At 39.8% G+C, this 17,875-nt stretch overlaps 1 protein-coding gene across 1 annotated transcript in view; it reads left to right on the top strand.

Moving 5' to 3' along the window:
- LOC103372465 (receptor-type tyrosine-protein phosphatase zeta-like) overlaps window positions 1-17,875 on the top strand; it is a 99,919-nt gene that overhangs the window by 46,255 nt on the left and 35,789 nt on the right. The window contains exons 3-8 of the mRNA XM_008302120.1: window positions 7,079-7,258; window positions 9,637-9,788; window positions 10,869-10,964; window positions 13,582-13,648; window positions 13,729-13,886; window positions 17,359-17,509. Coding sequence (XP_008300342.1) covers window positions 7,079-7,258; window positions 9,637-9,788; window positions 10,869-10,964; window positions 13,582-13,648; window positions 13,729-13,886; window positions 17,359-17,509 — 804 coding nt within the window. The remainder of the gene's footprint in view (window positions 1-7,078; window positions 7,259-9,636; window positions 9,789-10,868; window positions 10,965-13,581; window positions 13,649-13,728; window positions 13,887-17,358; window positions 17,510-17,875) is intronic.

Here is a 17,875-nt window from a genome sequence, read left to right as displayed (position 1 = left end):
TTCAGTATCGCAGCATAAATAGACTCTCCCCACCTTTTGATGTGAATAAGCAGGAACTTAAACAAATGTTTGCTTTTTTAGTCCTTGCAGCACAATGTTGCTTTCACTGTGGACGAACTACAGACTCCTGCTCCTGACATGAAAAAGTTTGCAGCAAGTGTGATTTGTTGTGACAGGTCCACTTTGGACACTCAGTGTCTTAAATGTGCTTTTGGTCTGTGTAGAATGTCCTCTTAGAAGAAACCAGCCCTATAGGTCAAACATCTTCAGTGACACATACGGTGCATTCAGACGGCTTTCAGATGCTTCCCTTTTTTCACATTTATGTTGTACCCCTCTGCTAAAATTGTTTAAATTCAATCTATTCTCAACAGCCCATAATGACAAAGTGAAAACAGCCTTTTAGAAAGTTTTGCCAATTTCATAAAAATGAAAATATGAAATTTCACATGACAATTGAAATTTAGTGCAAATGCCTCCTATAGCTCTTCGTCATCTTTTAGATGTTGCTGCACCTTCATTAGCGTCACTCTGTGGTAATTTCCTTTGATATACATATTTTGGAAAAGCATACACCTGTCTGTAAAACATGTTTTTGCTGTGGTATGCATTATCAGCTGTGAGATGTTTTATCAGGGAAAGACTTGTGTTAATGCATGGATCTGGGAAGAGAACAATGACCTTCATAATTCTTAAATGGAAGAAGTTTGGAGCAACTACGACTCTTCCTCGAGCTTGCGTCTCAGCAAAACTGAGGAATCGGGGAGAAGTAGTAGGAGCAATGACCAGGAAGCTGATGGTCACTCTGTCTGGGCTCTAGAGATTCAGTGAGAAAATTCCAGAAGAGTAGCCATCATTGGAACAGTGCACCCATCAGAATCCTGTCCTCTGTGAAAGACACATGAAAGCCCACTTGGAGTTTGTGAAAAGCAGAGAATCGGCTGATTAATTGGTTACCGGAATTTTTTTCTGTCAAACATCGGAATTGGCATCGGCCTCAAAAAATCCATATCGGTGGAGCCCTAGTGTTAAATGGTTCTTACTGTGCATACTCACAATTTGAAAGATCACCTGGAGCAGCCTTGTTTTTGTACTGGCTCTGGCACAAAGTGGCTACAGCAGGACCAGTCAGAGTGTTAAGTTCTTCTTGTCAAATGAAGAAGTGACTGAAAGCAAATCTGTCTGTAGTGTTTATCAACAAGCCTGAACAGTTGTTTACTCAGCTTAATAAATCAAATAATTCAATACAACCCTTTTAAAGGTTAGGTATGTGACATTCGGAGGCGGTGGCTGTCGCTAGAGCACCAGCAACTCAGACCAAAACAAATGAGCACATCAGCCACTCCTTTCCCCTCATGTATCATTTAAATTACACTGAATGCTCACAGCAAGTTATTGCCAGCTTGGTACCAAATTGCTGTCATTCACTGCGACATCACTGTTTGATTGGTAAGCTGTTTTAAATGAGTATAAACACTGACTACAGGTTTTGGTTTTGATTTTGTACACACATAATGGTACCATCAAAACAGCTCTGACCCATTAGACCATGGACATAGGAATTCTGGGGGTACTCTGTAATGTCCAGCATCAGGACCATAGACTGTATAAAAGATGGACGTAGCAACCGGCCCTGAAAAATGAAGCCAACCCGGAAGTGTCAAAAACCTGCGATATCACTACGTCCGCTAGCTGCTGGCTCCAAAAAGCCCTGGTTCCCATAGACTTGAATTGGAAAATAAGTGATCACAGATCACGAAATACCCCATTCCTACAGCTCAAGATTTTTTTTAAATTAGTTTTCATGGTCAAATCCAGAGATCAGGTGGCCAATCTGAAAATAAATCAATACTGAATTTTTAAAAAAATCGTCAACACTTTGCGGGGCAAGGGGCGTGGCTGGCTTGATTGACAGTCGGCAGTGACCATACAGATGAAGCGAGCAGAAGGCGTTAAGTGTGGGCGGGCAGAGAGGACCTGCCTCTCAATCCGTCTGACCAATCGCTGCTCCTATGGCTCCGCCCCCCTCTGACGATTTTTGCGTCACTGGCTCCAAAAATCCAAGATGTCAACCAGGAAGTAGCAAAACCCTGGCTTCATTTTCTCAGTGCAGAAACCAACGGGTGACGTCACGGTAGCTACGTCCATCTTTTATACAGTCTATGATCAGGGCATTGGCAGTGGATCCATTGGGTCATGTGCATTGTGTTGTTAGGTCTCTGTGAATCAGCTTTTCCCAGTGCATTCCACAGATTCTCACTGAGATTTTGATCTCAGGAGTTTGTAGGTCGGGTCAATGCCTTGAGTTCTTGTGTTTCTCAAGACGTCTTGAGCAGTTTTTGCAGTGTGGTATGGCACATTTTCCTGCTGGGGCAGACAGCTGCCTGCCATATGTCATTGCCATGAGGGGGTATGCTTGATTTACAACCAAGCCTAGATGGGTGGTACATGTCAAACTAGTCTCACTCCCTTGATGTAGGTTGTGAGTATAATCTCTCCATTGACTGGTAATTTCAGTCGGCATTCTTCCCCCCCTTTCACTACCAGAGTGCTACAGTTTTCTTTGCCCCAGGAAATACCAACAGCAACCTCCAGAAATCAACCTCCTGCATTGGAAATGAAACTTTTGCTGAGGATTTGGATGGTGCAGTCAGGCAGCTTGTTTTTTGTTTTTTTTTCTTGTGAATTATTCATTTTCTTCAGAGTGCTCATCTCCAAATACGCAAATGTTCCACCACAAGAATTCCACTCATCACTATTTTGAGTGAACACCAAAGCAAATTATTCGCTTTGGTTTAAAGAAGTACAGACAAGCCAGAGTGTTTTTTCCCCCTATAGCAGAGTGGTGCAGACAGATTACTACATGCTACAGAATGGGCTGGCCAAGTGTCAAAGTAACACCCACATGAATGCCAGGACCCAAGGTTTACCTGCAGAACTTTGCATTGTAATGAGATGATTATTGTTGCACACTTCTCCTGTCAGGCTGCAAGGTGGCTCGGTGGTTAGCACCGTTGCCTCGCAGCAAGAAGATTGTTGGTTCGCATCCCGGTGAGGACATCTTTCTGCGTGGACTATTCATGTTCTCCCCGTGCAGCGTGGGTTCTCTCCAGGTTCTCCGGCTTCCTTCCACACAGTCCAAAACCATGTTGAGGTTAATTGGTGATTCTAATGTGTGAATGTGAGTGTGATAGACCTGTCCAGGGTGTCTCCTGCCTTTGCCACGACATGCTCCATCACCCCCGTGACCCTAGTGAGGATTAAGTGGTGTATGGATAATGGATGGACTCCTCTTGTCAGTGTTTTTAATGTTGTGATTAATGGTTGTATAGTTCACTGTGTGGCACTACAGTACATAGCACATTTTGTTAGTCTGGAGAACTTGGGAGTGACAGATGCCAAAATTCTCCAGAGATCCTTCAAAATGGCCAAGTGGTATGGAGTGCGGCCTTTCAAAACCTTTTCAAAGAAAGCTAAAACATATGTCACCCTTAGACCTTAAACAAGGCTGTTTTATGTAAATCTCCTCATGGTTGATACTGATGTACATTCAGCCAACAGCAGCTTTCTATTGTTTTATTTTCTTTACACTTTTTTTTTTTTTTTTTGCTGCATGCTTTAGACTGCTGCACATGAAACTAAACCAAGTGGTTTAAGGCCAGTTATGTTTACACCTAGTCTGTGTGTCTGAGCATATGTTTGTGTGAGTTTGTGTGTGTGTGTTCTTCCCAGTGACATGCTAACTTCCATCCTGACCCAGAAGTCCGTCTGACCTGGTTGAGCTATTTGTCCTCCGGAGAAAGAAGCAGCCAGTCAGAGAGAAAGCATAGCGTCATGTATCCACTGATGTACCTGCTCACAACCACAACACCAGCTGGCCGAAACAACACTTAATTAACACAACAGAGTGAAATACCAGCATCTGCAAGGTTACTACGACTGTTCATTACTCACATTTGAGCTTTTCAGGTGAAAAGTCTGTTTCAGAAGAGAAGGAATGTCAATGAAAAAAGCATTTAAATGTGTAAAAATACCGATTATGAAAAAACAAAACAAGGCATTTTTAATTTGGGTGAAGCAGTCTTGCTGGTGCTGCATTCAATAACTAATGAGTTGTAGCTTTTGTTCTGTGTATGTTGTCTCTTCTTAGGGACGTTCTTTTACAGCAACATCTAATTTACAATCACAATAGAAATAATAGTATGAAGTAACTGTAACAAACAGAAACCAGCAATATATAATTACCGTTAAGGAAGGCGCAGCAATTAAAGCCACCCGTTTCAGGACAATTATTAGTCATGAATAAAGTTAAAGCTCTTATAATGGCATACATAAGAAGAGCTATTGTAGGCACAGCTTTTAATATGTATGCCAAGATTCTGTGAACCACAACATAAGCCATCATTTTGGCATCTGACCTTTATTGTAAAGTCTTACTCAGTAAGTGAAGCAATACCTTAGATCATGATGTACAGAGTTGGTTTAGTTTAGGCATAAAAAATGACCTTGGTGAGGTTAAGGACAACACATGGTGGATACATTCATATATATATTTTAATGGGACCTCAACTGCCATAGTAATGTAAGATAAATAAGAAATGTTTCAAGGTTAGCAATCAAACTGAAGCAGATAATCACTGTATTGATTCTGATTTCTTCATTCAGATGGCACTCAGATGGATTTGATCGACTCATCAGGGTCTTGTTCGACTAAATCAACCTGCAGTCATTGTTCACCTCTTAGAATTATGACTGTGCATCAAGTTTAAAGCAGAGTATTGCTCACTAGGTAGCACTGTGATAGTGGGCGTCAGAAGTAAGTGAGAGTGTCAGAAGAAAGACTTTTATTTGGAGCAAAGAGGAGCTTTCTCAGCATCACTTTCTAAGAGGGCAGTCCATGGAGCTTTAAAACACTTTGTTTAAACAAGATCAGTTGTGTTCAAAGCAGGACCAGACAGACCAAAAGTGATCACAAAATCAGAAGATCAATACATGAAGCTTCACTTTCACTGAGGGATAGAGAAGTCTGTTCATCAAAACAGAGGCTTCTAAAGAAAAAAACACAAGACTCCACCAGACAGCAAAATGTGTGTTCAGCTTAACAATTTATTATCATAGAAGGATGCTTTGTTGATGATAGAAGGAGATATTTAACCATGTTTCTCAATGTTTCAGGACATACTCCGTTTATTTAGACTGTAGACATCCAGCTACATTTATTCTCAGACACACAAAGACAGAAGCTTCCAGCTCGTGTTTTGTCTTCTCAGAGATATAACATTCAGTGAGTGAAGACAGTAACTCTGAGCAGATGTGAAAAAATCCACAAGTCGTCCTCTGAACATGTTGCAGTCATAGCAGAAAGATGTGTGAGTGTTTTTTTTTTTTTTATTTGATTGAATCTCACACGCTGCTCTGCTCATTTTTCCAATAAAACTGAAACAAAAAGCCCAAGGCTGTACATCAGTTGGACATGAATATGAGCTGCTAGATTAAATCTTTTTGGTTCAGTTTGACATCCAGCAGAGACACTCTTCCGTGAGAGATAATTTGTATTCCTGGCTGTAACACTTTCCATACTGTATTTATGTCATCCATCATGTCAGCATGCTCTTTGTGTGTGAAGCACAGGGGAAACCTGATGCTGAACCCTTTTCTTTGAGCAGCAGTTGTTAGCAGAGCGCTGCAGGCAGTATTTCAGAAAAAGTCTGCTTAAAGATTGAACAATCTTGGACTTTGACCTTATGAAAGTTGTAAGAGAGAAAATAGGAGCTGATGTGAGTGTTGAAGTCAGAGTGCATCAGAACAGCTGGAAGTTTTTTACTTCGTTAGCTCATAACTAGCTGCCTGTGAGCAGGACACCTGTAAGCAGTCACTGCACAATGAGTTAGAAAGTGAAGCCTGCACTTCATCAGTCACTCAGTGTCAGCTTGCTGCATTTGGGAATATTTTCCAGGCCCGCTGTAGGGGCAGGTCCGCAAACATTATTGAAGACCCCTTACATCCAGCGTACCACCACTTCCCTCTGGCAGGCGATACAGGACAATTAAATCACAAACCACAAGACTGAAAAACAGCTTCTTCCTCCCCCCAAGCTGCTACACTGGTGAACATGACCCAAGCCCCCCAAGTCACATAAACCCACCCATTTGCAATTTTAAAGATGTGTGCCTTGAAACACTGTAGAACTGTATATAAATGTACATACATTTCCCATTGCTTCAAATATTGCTGCTGTCTGTCTGATGCATTTGTACTTTTTAAATTCTAGTCTAGATTTTCATATGGCGTTTTATTTAATTGTTATGTTCTGTTTGTCTTTTTAATTGCCTTAAATGTTTTGATGCCTCAGGAGCACTATCCAAATTCCCTATATTGTCGTCTGACCTCAATATAATGACAGTATAGCTACTGCTAGATGACACAGTCTCATCAACACCAGTTCTATGAAAACTGTAAGCAGATTTAATAAACTGTATTTCTATGAGACTGAACAAGCAACAATCCAACTGAACAGCCGCAGTGCTCCCTGTTACAGATTTTCTAGATGTGGAGAACTCTACTAAATGGATGAATACCGTTTTTTTTAAAAACTGCTGCCTCATGAGGTGATGGCGATGGTGATGGTGGTGGTGATGGTGGTGGAAAGTGCTGTCCAGTAGGTCACACCAACATCTCCTTGATGCGTGTCCTGTCTTGTGATTTGAGAAGGCAGAAGCATGTGATTCACATCATTTTCGTAAATCCATTTGATGAGCTGAGTCCTTTATTGAAGCATCTGTATTCACTTAGTTTCTCCACTCATTTATTCAGGCCTTTCCTTTATAGCCGTCACTCATTTTACTTTATTTCTTTAAAAAAAAACTTAAAAGACTTGTGTCGTCAGAGACAAAAAATCATTACTGACATATTTTTCTCAGTTTTACTGTCACATTACACATCACATTACTGTTAGAATCTTGTGGTGCTTCAACAAAACTCCAACCTGTCAGATCAGGAAAGATCCCATCCCCACCGGCACCTGCATGGTCCATGATAACGGCTTTCTTTGAAAACTTGTTCTCTGTCTGCCCTCCAGGAACATTAAACCAAAACAACTGGGCCAAGAAGTTTCCATCCTGCAGCAACGCCAAGCAGTCTCCCATAAATATCGAGGAGAACCTGGCTCAGGTGAAGCTGCAGTACCAGAAGCTGAGGTTCGATGGCTGGGAGAGTCTGACAACTGATAGAACTACCATCAAGAATGATGGAAAGACCGGTAAGAATAGTCATGGGTTGTTGTAAAGTCGTATTGGTATGGCTGCTGTTTCATTGCTCGAGGAATGGCACTGTCAGTCTGTCAGTTTGTCCTCCACCTTGTTCCAGCCTGAAGCACCTCAACAACTACTGTGTGGACCCAAATAAAAAGTAGCTGCACTGTGAGGCAGTAGTATAGCAGCAGTGCATCAAGCAAGTGCAAAAGCCAAGTGAAAATGCGATCACAGTGATAGTAAGAAAGTAAAGTTTTCATTATGTTAATAGTTAGAGTGCTATGAACCAAATTAAAGATTTTACTGGATGAAAAATGAAAAAGACAGATCCTACTTAGGTGATTATGATTGCCTAAACGGAACTTCATAGCAAATGCATCCAATTGTTATGAACACATTTGACACTAAACCATAAATCTGAACATCATGCTGGTGTTACTTGACCTGACTTGTTGGTGCCATTAGATGAAAATCAAGGGATCATCAAAAATAATTACAATTTGTCCTTTGAAAATCATATCCGCTCAACAGTTAAGTTAAAAATCAAAAACATCGTCGTCATGGTGGCGCCAATGGAAATGTCAGTCACTAAAGCCAGTAGGTTTCATGCTCTGATGAGCCAAAATTGTCTTTAAAAATGTTAATTTGAGTCCATACAGTTGTTATGGAGGTGTTTCAGGCTGGAACAAAGTGGAGGGTGGACAAACCTACGTTGCCATTCCCAGAGCAATGTTCTTGACAGCAGCAACCGCAGTCACATCTTTACAGCAACAGGTTGTATAGCTCAGAAAATCCTACAATGTGAAGATTATTGGCATTGATGGACAGCTTGTCTTAGCATCCAGTGCAGAGAGAGCATGACCTGTTTTCTACTCTTGTTTGTCCATGTTTTTAAAAAAAATATACTTTCATATACATTTTTAATATAAATTTTAGGATTTGAAGATACTAATTGGAAATGAAAACGAATGTAATTCAGTATTCGCTGTCATTCATCAAAATGTAGCCATGTTTTACCTTCTTCCCTTCCTTAACCCTCTGTTTTTCTAATGATAGCTTCTCCCAGACAGAGACAGAGCGATAGGATCTTTTGTTATACGGTGGTGTCCTATTGTAAAGGATACAGTTACTAGTTCCTAATTTTACAGGACTGAGAGCCTTTTTTAGATTCCTTCTCTTTAAGTGGTGTGAAACACAATAAGCTACAGTCTGCATTCAAGGTAATTGTTAAGTGAAATTGTAGACAAGAGGGATCCCACCTCGCTTTTCAACAAGCTCCAAACAGACGAGTCCAGTGCTTCTTAGCAACTGAACTCTTGGAAAAATAAGAAGCACTTTGTTGTAGTGGTTGTTCATCTGCCAGCTGCACCAAAGACTTTAATTAATGGAGATGTTTGGTGAACAGCCTGAGGCCGATAGTACTTAAACCTGTTTTTATCAGCACACAATTTGTCCCAATGTAAGTTTAAGACCCTTTTTTTAAATAAAGTTCTCAGGCGGTCATCTGTGTACTCTCGTGCAAATGTCGGATGTCAGTTTTACAAAAACAAGTGATGGATGGAGCTTTTAATATGGTGCAAACAAACTTTTCAACAGGATTGAATCAGCAACGAGTTGAGTCAATATTTACCTTCCCCTTGAGGGGAAATTAAACTTTAGACAGGATTGCAATAAAGCGTAACAGCTGATGAGACCCACACAGACCTCAGTTAGCGGAGACTATACAAATGGAGCCAATCGCATGCAGATCAGAATGTTAGAACAAATGAAAGTGTACCAGAAGCAAACACAGTCCTGACTGTGTTAAGCTTTGCAAAGACTGAGACTGAACTTTGTCAGTGCATTCACATGAAGAATAGATGTTATCGCTACAAAACAAGAGTCACATCCCTATTGGGTGTTAAAGCTAAAGCATTGTACCATGATGCATAGTACAGTAATGAGGACTACATAACAGTCCGCCTTTGTGAGATTTTCAAAGAACATTTCGAGCCTTGAGTGGACTTTTGTCAAGTCAAAGACCAACCTGTAGAGCATAAGCTTGTTGATTTATTCATTATTTGATGGTCCAGTAAAGGTGATGTAATATATATTGTCCAAGCTCTCATCTTTGATCCTCTTTATGTTTTACAATCTGTCCTTTTCAGTCAGACTTAAGGCTGTAGTGTGGTTGAGTTTTTAAAATTGTTCAAGTGATAAGTTGTTTTGATCAGGGTGTGTGTAGATGAAATACACTGAGATGTGACAAACATTTTTAAAAGGTTTCAAAGGTTTTTATTTTACACACATTGGTCTCATGTGATGTAGATTGTAAATTGCTTTAAGAGAATAAAATACAGTTCATTTAGCTTTTATATGCTCATGTCTTTACATTATGTGTTGTCAGTGGCAGTTGATGTGGACGGAGAGTTCTATGTCAGTGGAGGCGCTCTCAAGTCGAAGTTTAAGGTGGGACGCATCACCTTTCACTGGGGGCGCTGCAACGCCTCCTCAGAGGGCTCAGAACACAGTCTGGATGGAGTCAAATACCCTCTAGAGGTAAGACTAATGTGCACGACATGTCTCACATAAAATGTTACACACACACCAAGTCCATATGATATGAAAACATGTAAATAAATAAAAAATTCTTTGATAGTTATACCTATTGCAATAAGTACTTTCTCAGAGATCAAACAAAACCTCAACACTTGGATTCATCCTTAATACCTCTCCTCTGCACAGGGTTTCTGCAGGTTTCACCAATTTCAATTCAACTTTCAGATCTTTTTAATGCCCAATGAAATTTAGTTAAATATTTCTTTCACTTGTTATCAAGTAGGAGGGAAACCAGTATGGTTAATATGGCATTGAAACATGTCATTTTCTCAGTACCTTCTAGGAATATATAATTTCAGAACATGTACATGAACGATTATCTCAGCCTCTTGCAGCACAACCCACTGTGTTAAACACCTTCATTTTGTAGGTGTTTCATTTCTCCTGATAGCCTGTTTGTAAATTGTATTAGTGTCTATGGCAGGAAGACAGCAACATTTCAGACTTTTGTAAATTAAATTTACTACTCTTTAGCACCCTTTAAGGACTTTTAAATTAATTTTCAAGACCAGCAGAGTCTTTGTCAAAGTCAAACTGATTAAAGGAAACAAAAAAGGTCCAAATTGTGATGGCCAGACAATTGGACAATTGGGCCAGAGAATCCCAAAAACAGAAGTTTTTGTAGGGTGTTCCTGTTATGCACCTACCAAAAGGGGTCCACTTGACCTTACTGCGTCCAGGACTTTAAGGATCTGCTCCTGTCTTGGTGCCTGATACCAAAAGGCACCTTCAGAGGGCTGTAGAGTTCAGGTCTGGAAAACTTGGAGCTGTTTTGGCAATACGAGGGTGACTTATACATGCAGATAGTTTTAATGTAGTGGCATAGTGTGCTCCTTAACTAAGACTATAACTATGAGAGCATGAATGCCTTGGATTAGGTTTCCTTTAAAAAAGACAATATCCCTACACCTTGACTGAATTTGAAACCCTTAATCAAAGAATATCTGACTTGAAACGATTTACCTGGACAGGACATGACGAGATGTACTGGTCCTAACATATTTCTGTTTTCTCCCATAGATGCAGATCTACTGTTACGAGGCACATCGGTTTGACTCTTTAGATGAAACCATCAAAGCCGGAGGCAGAATCACAGCACTTGCTGTGCTGTTTGAGGTGTGTTTATGTTTGCATCACAGCACAGATGATCATGTATCCTGATACTTTTATTGTGATTGCTTTATAAACTTGGATTGCTTGTGTTCCAGGATAGTAAAGTGGGCATTTTGATCTGAATAGCTCATTCCACACATGACACTTTAGAGCAAGACACAGCAAGACATAGGGTACAAAATACAATTGATGGCTATCACATGCAACGTTGGTGGCTTTAACTGACAAAGTTCATCTTGACTGAACGTAAAACAACTAAAACAAAAGAGAAGAAGAAAATGTATATAACCAGGATCAAAACTTTACCTAAAACAGTTTAGTGTAGACACTAAACCAGCTGACCCTGACAAAACTGAACCATTATCGAACTTGAAAAACTGTTAGCTTTAATAAAGTGTTAGCCAAGTTGTACTAAATTAACAAAGCATTAACTAACCCAAGTAACTCAAGTAACCCAAACCAGGTAGAATGAACTGTTGAAATGACCCATTAGTTAAACCAACCTACATCATTCTGCCAGCTTAACCAAATTGTTAGATAAGAAAAACCAAAATGTCTAACACTAAACTAGTTATCATTCATAACTAAATGTTTTTACCTAAAAGCTTAATGTTTTTAATTGAAAAGTTTTGTTTTAGCTGTTTTGGCTGTTAGACAACATCAGCCAGAGGCTTTCAATCTGAACTGAAAGCTTAATACCCATTGAATATACTACATTATGGTGAGATTTGTACTTTTTTTTGCGTGTGTGTCTGCGTTTATGTTTTATTCTCAGTATGGAAGAACTGCTGTTATAATTGAAAAGGGTCTGTTGTTGTGCACAGCGAAGTTTTACAGTTGGTGCTCCTTTCAAAAATAAAAAAAGACCATTCTGGCATGTGAAAACATTGCAGGTTTAATGCAGACAAGACAGAAAATGACTTTGATAATGATGACTTTTTGTGGTGGACAAAAAAAAAAAAAAGTTAGAGGAAACAAATCAAAGTCTTGTATTGATACCTTTAGTATTTTGTAGTAATACCTGAGTGACTGCACGGTTATATTCATATTGTTGGCTCAGGATCACTGCCAGGCTGTCTGCGTTTTCATGTTCAGTGTCAGAGTTTGTACAGAGCATCATGCATGCTTTGTGTCTCCTCCTGTGCTCTGCTTTGTGTAGTCGTGTTGCCTCCAGCCACATTGGCATGTTCGAAATGTCAAAGGCCAGAATGAAACAAAACTTAGAGAATGTCTCATGTGAAGCTGCAGGCTCTGTGTATGTGTGTGTGTGTTTCAGCTGGTTGGGTGGTAGAGCTACCAGCTAACACAAATAAGCTGGTAAATGTTGTTTTTGTGCTCTGCCAGCTGCTTTGGCAGGTAACTGGGTCATTGTTTGGTCTTTTTTTGAGCATCCGAAATTCATGTTAAGGTGAGTCTGGAGGTTTTGGTGGTGAAGGCGTAAAAGTTCTGGATTTGAATCTGACCTGGGAGTCTTATGTCACTCCCCATCTTCTCCTGTTGCACTTTTTGTCTACATTTTGAAATAGACAATATACAACACTTTCAACTGTCTTTTAAGAACTATTAATTAGGGTACTGTCCAGCTTTAATGTTGCAGCTGATTGTTGTATATAAGTGGAATAATGAAGAAGGAGGATTAGCTCCACATTTTTCAGGAAACCTAAAATCATCAGCGAAAAGGTTGGGTCTTGGACAACAAGACAATGACCCCAAAGACACATCAGAAGTGATAAAGAAAAGGTTAAGTCAGGGGTGCCCAATCCTGGTCCTTGAGAGCCCCTATCCAGCATGTTTTAGATGTTTCCCTCTTCCAACAAACCTGATTCACATGATCAGGATCATTATCAGGCTTCTGCAGAGCTTGATGATGAGCTGATCATTTGAATCAGGTGAACCCTTGGGTTAAGTGAAGCTAGAATTAAAGGGTTTAGCCTTGCCAAATCCTGACTTAAATCCAACAGATAATCTGTGGACTGTGAAGAAACAATTCTACGTCGGAAAGCTTGTCACTCGAAACTTAAGCCTTCCATGATATACAGGACTAGATTTTTACAAGTGTATGTAAATGTTTGTTTATGAATGTAGCTCAGAGTAGTTAGGGTTATGGTCGTGAATAAATGGATAAAGCTAAGTACGTAGCTCAGTCACAGAAAAAATAGTGGCTAAAAGTTGGATACATTTTTAAAGTGGAACGCTAAAACGACATAGAAAGCTCAAGTAACAGATAAAATAATTAGCTAACAGTATTAAATAAGTGGTTAAAATAGATTTTTAAAAGTAGATGAAAATAAACATAAAAATAAGAATTAGATGAAAAAAATAAATTCAGGAATAAGTGTATTGTGTGAACAGTTATCTACACATACAAAGCTGTTAAAATAATTGCATACAAGTCATGGATAAATAGACAAAATGTCTTCAATTCAAATTCAAATCTTCTTTTACAAACGTAATTCTAATCGTAAAGGTGAAGTTTCTGCGGCAATTTTCTTGTTTATGTGATCTTGTTATATGTTTTAGAGCCAAGTCTGTTTAGGGATCTACATTTCTAACCTGTTGATGTTCCTCCTGTCTAAACATAGTGTATAGGAGATTAATTATGTTGGTTTTATTTTCACAGACAAGCATCACAGACAACATGAACTACGCTTCTATTATAGATGGCATCAGCAGCGTGAGCAGATATGGTACAGTAGTTTCCTGTTCTGTCTCTTCTCTTGCCTCTTCGTCTGGTATGTTTGTTTAAATTGTCTGATTTGTTGTCCAGGAAAGAGCGCCGAGGTTTTGCCTTTCACCCTGCAAGGCCTCCTGCCGAACTCCACAGATAAATACTTCATCTACAATGGCTCCCTAACCACACCGCCCTGCAGTGAGACTGTTGAGTGGATCATCTTTAAGAACCCAGCAGCCATCTCTGACGAGCAGGTGAGAAATGCTGTAATATTGAATAGAAACATACAGGGTAAACTTGTGTGAGATGTCTGCCTTCTAAACAATATCTATTGTCTTTTAAAATACAGTCGTGACTCGATGATCTGACCCTTAACAATCCAAAAACTTTGCTATCCAACAGGTGTTTAGGAAAAACGAACTGAACCCATTAATAATATCCTTAACATACTGACAGCCTTGGATTCCAACTCTGACATGACATTTCATGTCACAAATAAGGACAACGGCGTATTATCTGAATTAACAATCCGACAGATTGGCTACGTTCAGACTGCAGGACTTAATGCTCAATTCAGACTTTTTTGGGAAATCTGATTTTTTTTGCGAGTTGGTTCACATTTCTAATTAAATGCAACTTGCATGTGATCTACTGTGTGAACTTCATACGACCCAAAAGTGTCCCGCATGCGCAGAAGAGGACACAACGTCAGCGTGCTCAGTGTTTACGAAAGTAAACACAGATAATAACGGTGGAGTGTAGCTGCCATTCCCCCACCGCCGCCATCGATGGTGGAAACAGAACTGTGACCAGTAGCTAAACTGGCATCAGCAGCCAAGTACTGCCTGAGCGTTCTGGGCATTTCCACCCCATCAGAGCGCCCCCCCCGGGGTGGAAGTGGTCCCCTCGACCGTGCCAAATATTCGGATATTCATCATTAGTTGGATCTGTGTTGTTCAGACTGTCATGAAAATACCAGATACAGATCGCATAGGAGAAAAAAAAATATCGGATTTGGGTCACTTTAGCCTGCTGTGTGAACGTATTTACCTTTGATGTCAACCGACGGGCCTGTGCACAAGTGCACCGGTCAATTAGGCGTGAAATCCAGCGATGCGTACTGTTCTAACAATACACTAGTTATTATAACAGCTATAATATAATAACAACAAATTACCCGTCAAGCATCAAGCCCTCCTTGTATCTTGACCTCCATCTTGACAAAAGAAGGTTTTACGTTTAGTGTCGGATTATTGAGTCACGACTGTATATATAGTGCATACACAACAAGGTTTGCTTAACTACACAGATTTAGAGGGTATTTTCTTCTTGTGTAAGAAGAGTTGCTCTGTATTTAAAGTTTAAAGCTTAAACTGTATTACCTCAAACACACAAGTGTCCTAAAAACCTTCCAAAAATACCTAAAACACGAAACCCCGATTTAAAATTCTTCTGCAAGTATTTTGAGAAAATCATGAGGGTGGATTACATATACAATATCAAATTAAGCTTCAGGTGTCTCAAAGTAGATTTTCATAGAACTGAGACCAACAGCAGGAAAAAGACAATCCAAAGACCAAAAGAAGAGACTGTAAAAGTAATCAGTAGTGTGTGAGCTGGCTAACCAGTGAGGTCCTTTCAGCTTCAACATTGTTGTTGTTGAAGATGAAAAGACGACTTGCACAATTACAGTAAAGTCTGTAAACAAACTATTAGAACCATGTTTCAGGAGCTGAAAGGAGGAATTACCATACCACAACTCAGGAAGCACGCCAGTGATGGGTGAGGCAAGGAGGGTGTGTCTGTGTGTGTGTGTGTGTGTGTGTGTGTGAGAGAGAGATAGAAACTGCCCTCAGGCTAAGCATGATTGACAACCATACAGAGGTAGTCATTACATCAAACAAATATTGACTTACAAAAGGGCTCCACGCTATTGAAGCTATGGAAACACATGGACATACACACGCATACACTTGCACAAACATGTGAAAGCCCACACAAAAGGTTTTTCTAAAGGTTTTCAACATAAAGGCTGCAGTATGACGCGTACTAAGTTGCAGACGTCATTTTTAATTCAAGTCATTCATTCTAAACACTCAGCTATCATAAAGCAGGAGGCCTCACACACACATTTCCACTGCTATACTTTCTAAGAACCATCATTGCGTAATACCTCTTTTAGCCCCCAAACTTAATTGTAAATATACAACCCTAAAGCCATACCTTCAATATTGAGAACCTAAGAAAAAAGTTTACATTTAATTTATTTGTTTTACTTCATGTATCACCACAGCACTAGATAGAGGCAAAAGATGTTAAGATGGCACCAGCTGATACAAAAACAAATAATATGGTTCAGTAAAATACAAAATACACAAGAAAAAGAAGCACACAATATATAAAAGAAAGACATCACTTTACAACAAGTCCTGTTTCTGTTTTCCCCAAATGTCCTCACTTTACAAAAAAAAATTACCTGAAAATGTCCTAGCTGAGTTATTAGAAGCACATTCAGCTGGTTATTTCCCTCCTGCTCCTTGTATACTAGCTGTTGCAGGTCTTTAAGGGTTCCCAAACCTAGTGGCGTGTCCCAGCTGGTCTACATTCCAGTGTGGTCCAGGTTGCCAGATCTTAATAGTTTAAAGTCACGTCTTTAACAACCGCTTTAATGGGGTGTGAGCCTGGATCTGCTGTGGTGTTGACTCTGTGTGAGTCAGATGATGAGTACTGTGCAATCAGAGGAGGTGACCCGCCTGCTTTAAGGTACAGCGACAAACCACATGTTAAAGGATCATTCCGACATTATTCATGGCTTCGTCACACCTATTAACTTCTAAAGTTAGTGGAGACCTTCTGCTGTGTGCATTGGCTGATTTTGTTTATGTATTCAGTTATTTCACAGGGATTGTGCTCGTTGATCATCAGAAAACTGACAGTAAATGAGGCAGAGTTAGCTGCCTCAATCTACCACTAATTAAATTCTGTTTGTTAGATTTGGCAGATACTAAAGATGTGGTTTAAGTCACAGTTTATTGGTCAGAGTGACATATCCATTAACATATTTTCTATGCATTTGATGTATGTGAGTAGCTTCAAACAGGTGTGTATCTTTCTGTGTTGCTCACATAAACTGTATGTTATTATAAAAATGGATATCGCCTTCTGATCGGAAAAATGAAGCCAACGCAAGGTGCCTTAAACCGACACTTTCTAAGCAGGGGGTGATGCCACTGGTTGCAAAAAGAAGTTTATTTGCACAGAAGTCTATGACAAAGTGAGCTTGCTTCTCACGTGATCTCAATTACCGAATGAGTTTATGGCCTCAAACACTTGTTTCCTTATTTAATACAGTGTGGTGCCAACTACAGTTCTCAAACTAATGGCTGACGTCAGTGGTGTTTGGTCGTCACCATCTTTGTCTTTTGACACCAAACCATCCATCTTTCATATGCAGTCTCTGGTTGCCTAATGTTTTGGGTTTTTTTTTTTAATTGCTTGACCCAGCTTGTAGAAAAATTAGCTTTTCTTTTTGTTACACTGTTTCAATGTCCTTTATTTTTTCACAACACTTTTTCATTTTTGTTTAGAAAGAAACATCTGAAATCACAACTACGCTCACCTCTTTAGTTAGTAATGCAGTCACTGTTTTCTGCAGGATAACCAATCAGTGTTATTTATACTCGCTGTATTTCTGAGGGCTGACAGTGTTCTGTTATTGTGTTGCAGCTGGAAATGTTCTGCGAAGTGATGACGATGCAGCAGGCTGGATATGTGATGCTGATGGACTATCTGCAGAACAACTACAGGGAGCAGCAGCAGCAGTTCATGGGTCAGGTGTTCTCCTCCTACACCGGCACCGAGGAGGTCCTGACACCAGGTGTGCATCAAAAATCTGAACTCCTCCTGCCTTTATGACTGCCATTTATTTTATAGACTAACAATAGAAGAGGCACATTAGATGAGACTGTAGTGCTTAGCAATGGATGAAAAATGCCACAAGTAGTATGTGCCAGTGTCAGTAAAACAAAGTTTGTCAGAACAGTCAGGTAGAACAGTGTTTTTAACTTGTGACGTCAGGCTGTAGGCGTTTCCTCCTTTGTTACAGAAGGTGATTTTCAGTGACTGTGGTCATCTACTGCTGGTGCTAACCTTGCTAGGACTTGTTTCCATATTTACACATAAATGTACAGCTAGAACTGACAGTACTTTCATTCCAGGCTTTTTAATGGGCAACTTGGCTTTA

This window comes from Stegastes partitus, unplaced genomic scaffold, assembly GCF_000690725.1.
Source record: "Stegastes partitus isolate 25-593 unplaced genomic scaffold, Stegastes_partitus-1.0.2 Scaffold1762, whole genome shotgun sequence".
In the NCBI taxonomy this organism is placed as follows: Eukaryota; Metazoa; Chordata; class Actinopteri; family Pomacentridae; genus Stegastes; species Stegastes partitus.
This window is presented reverse-complemented; position numbering and strand designations above follow the sequence as displayed.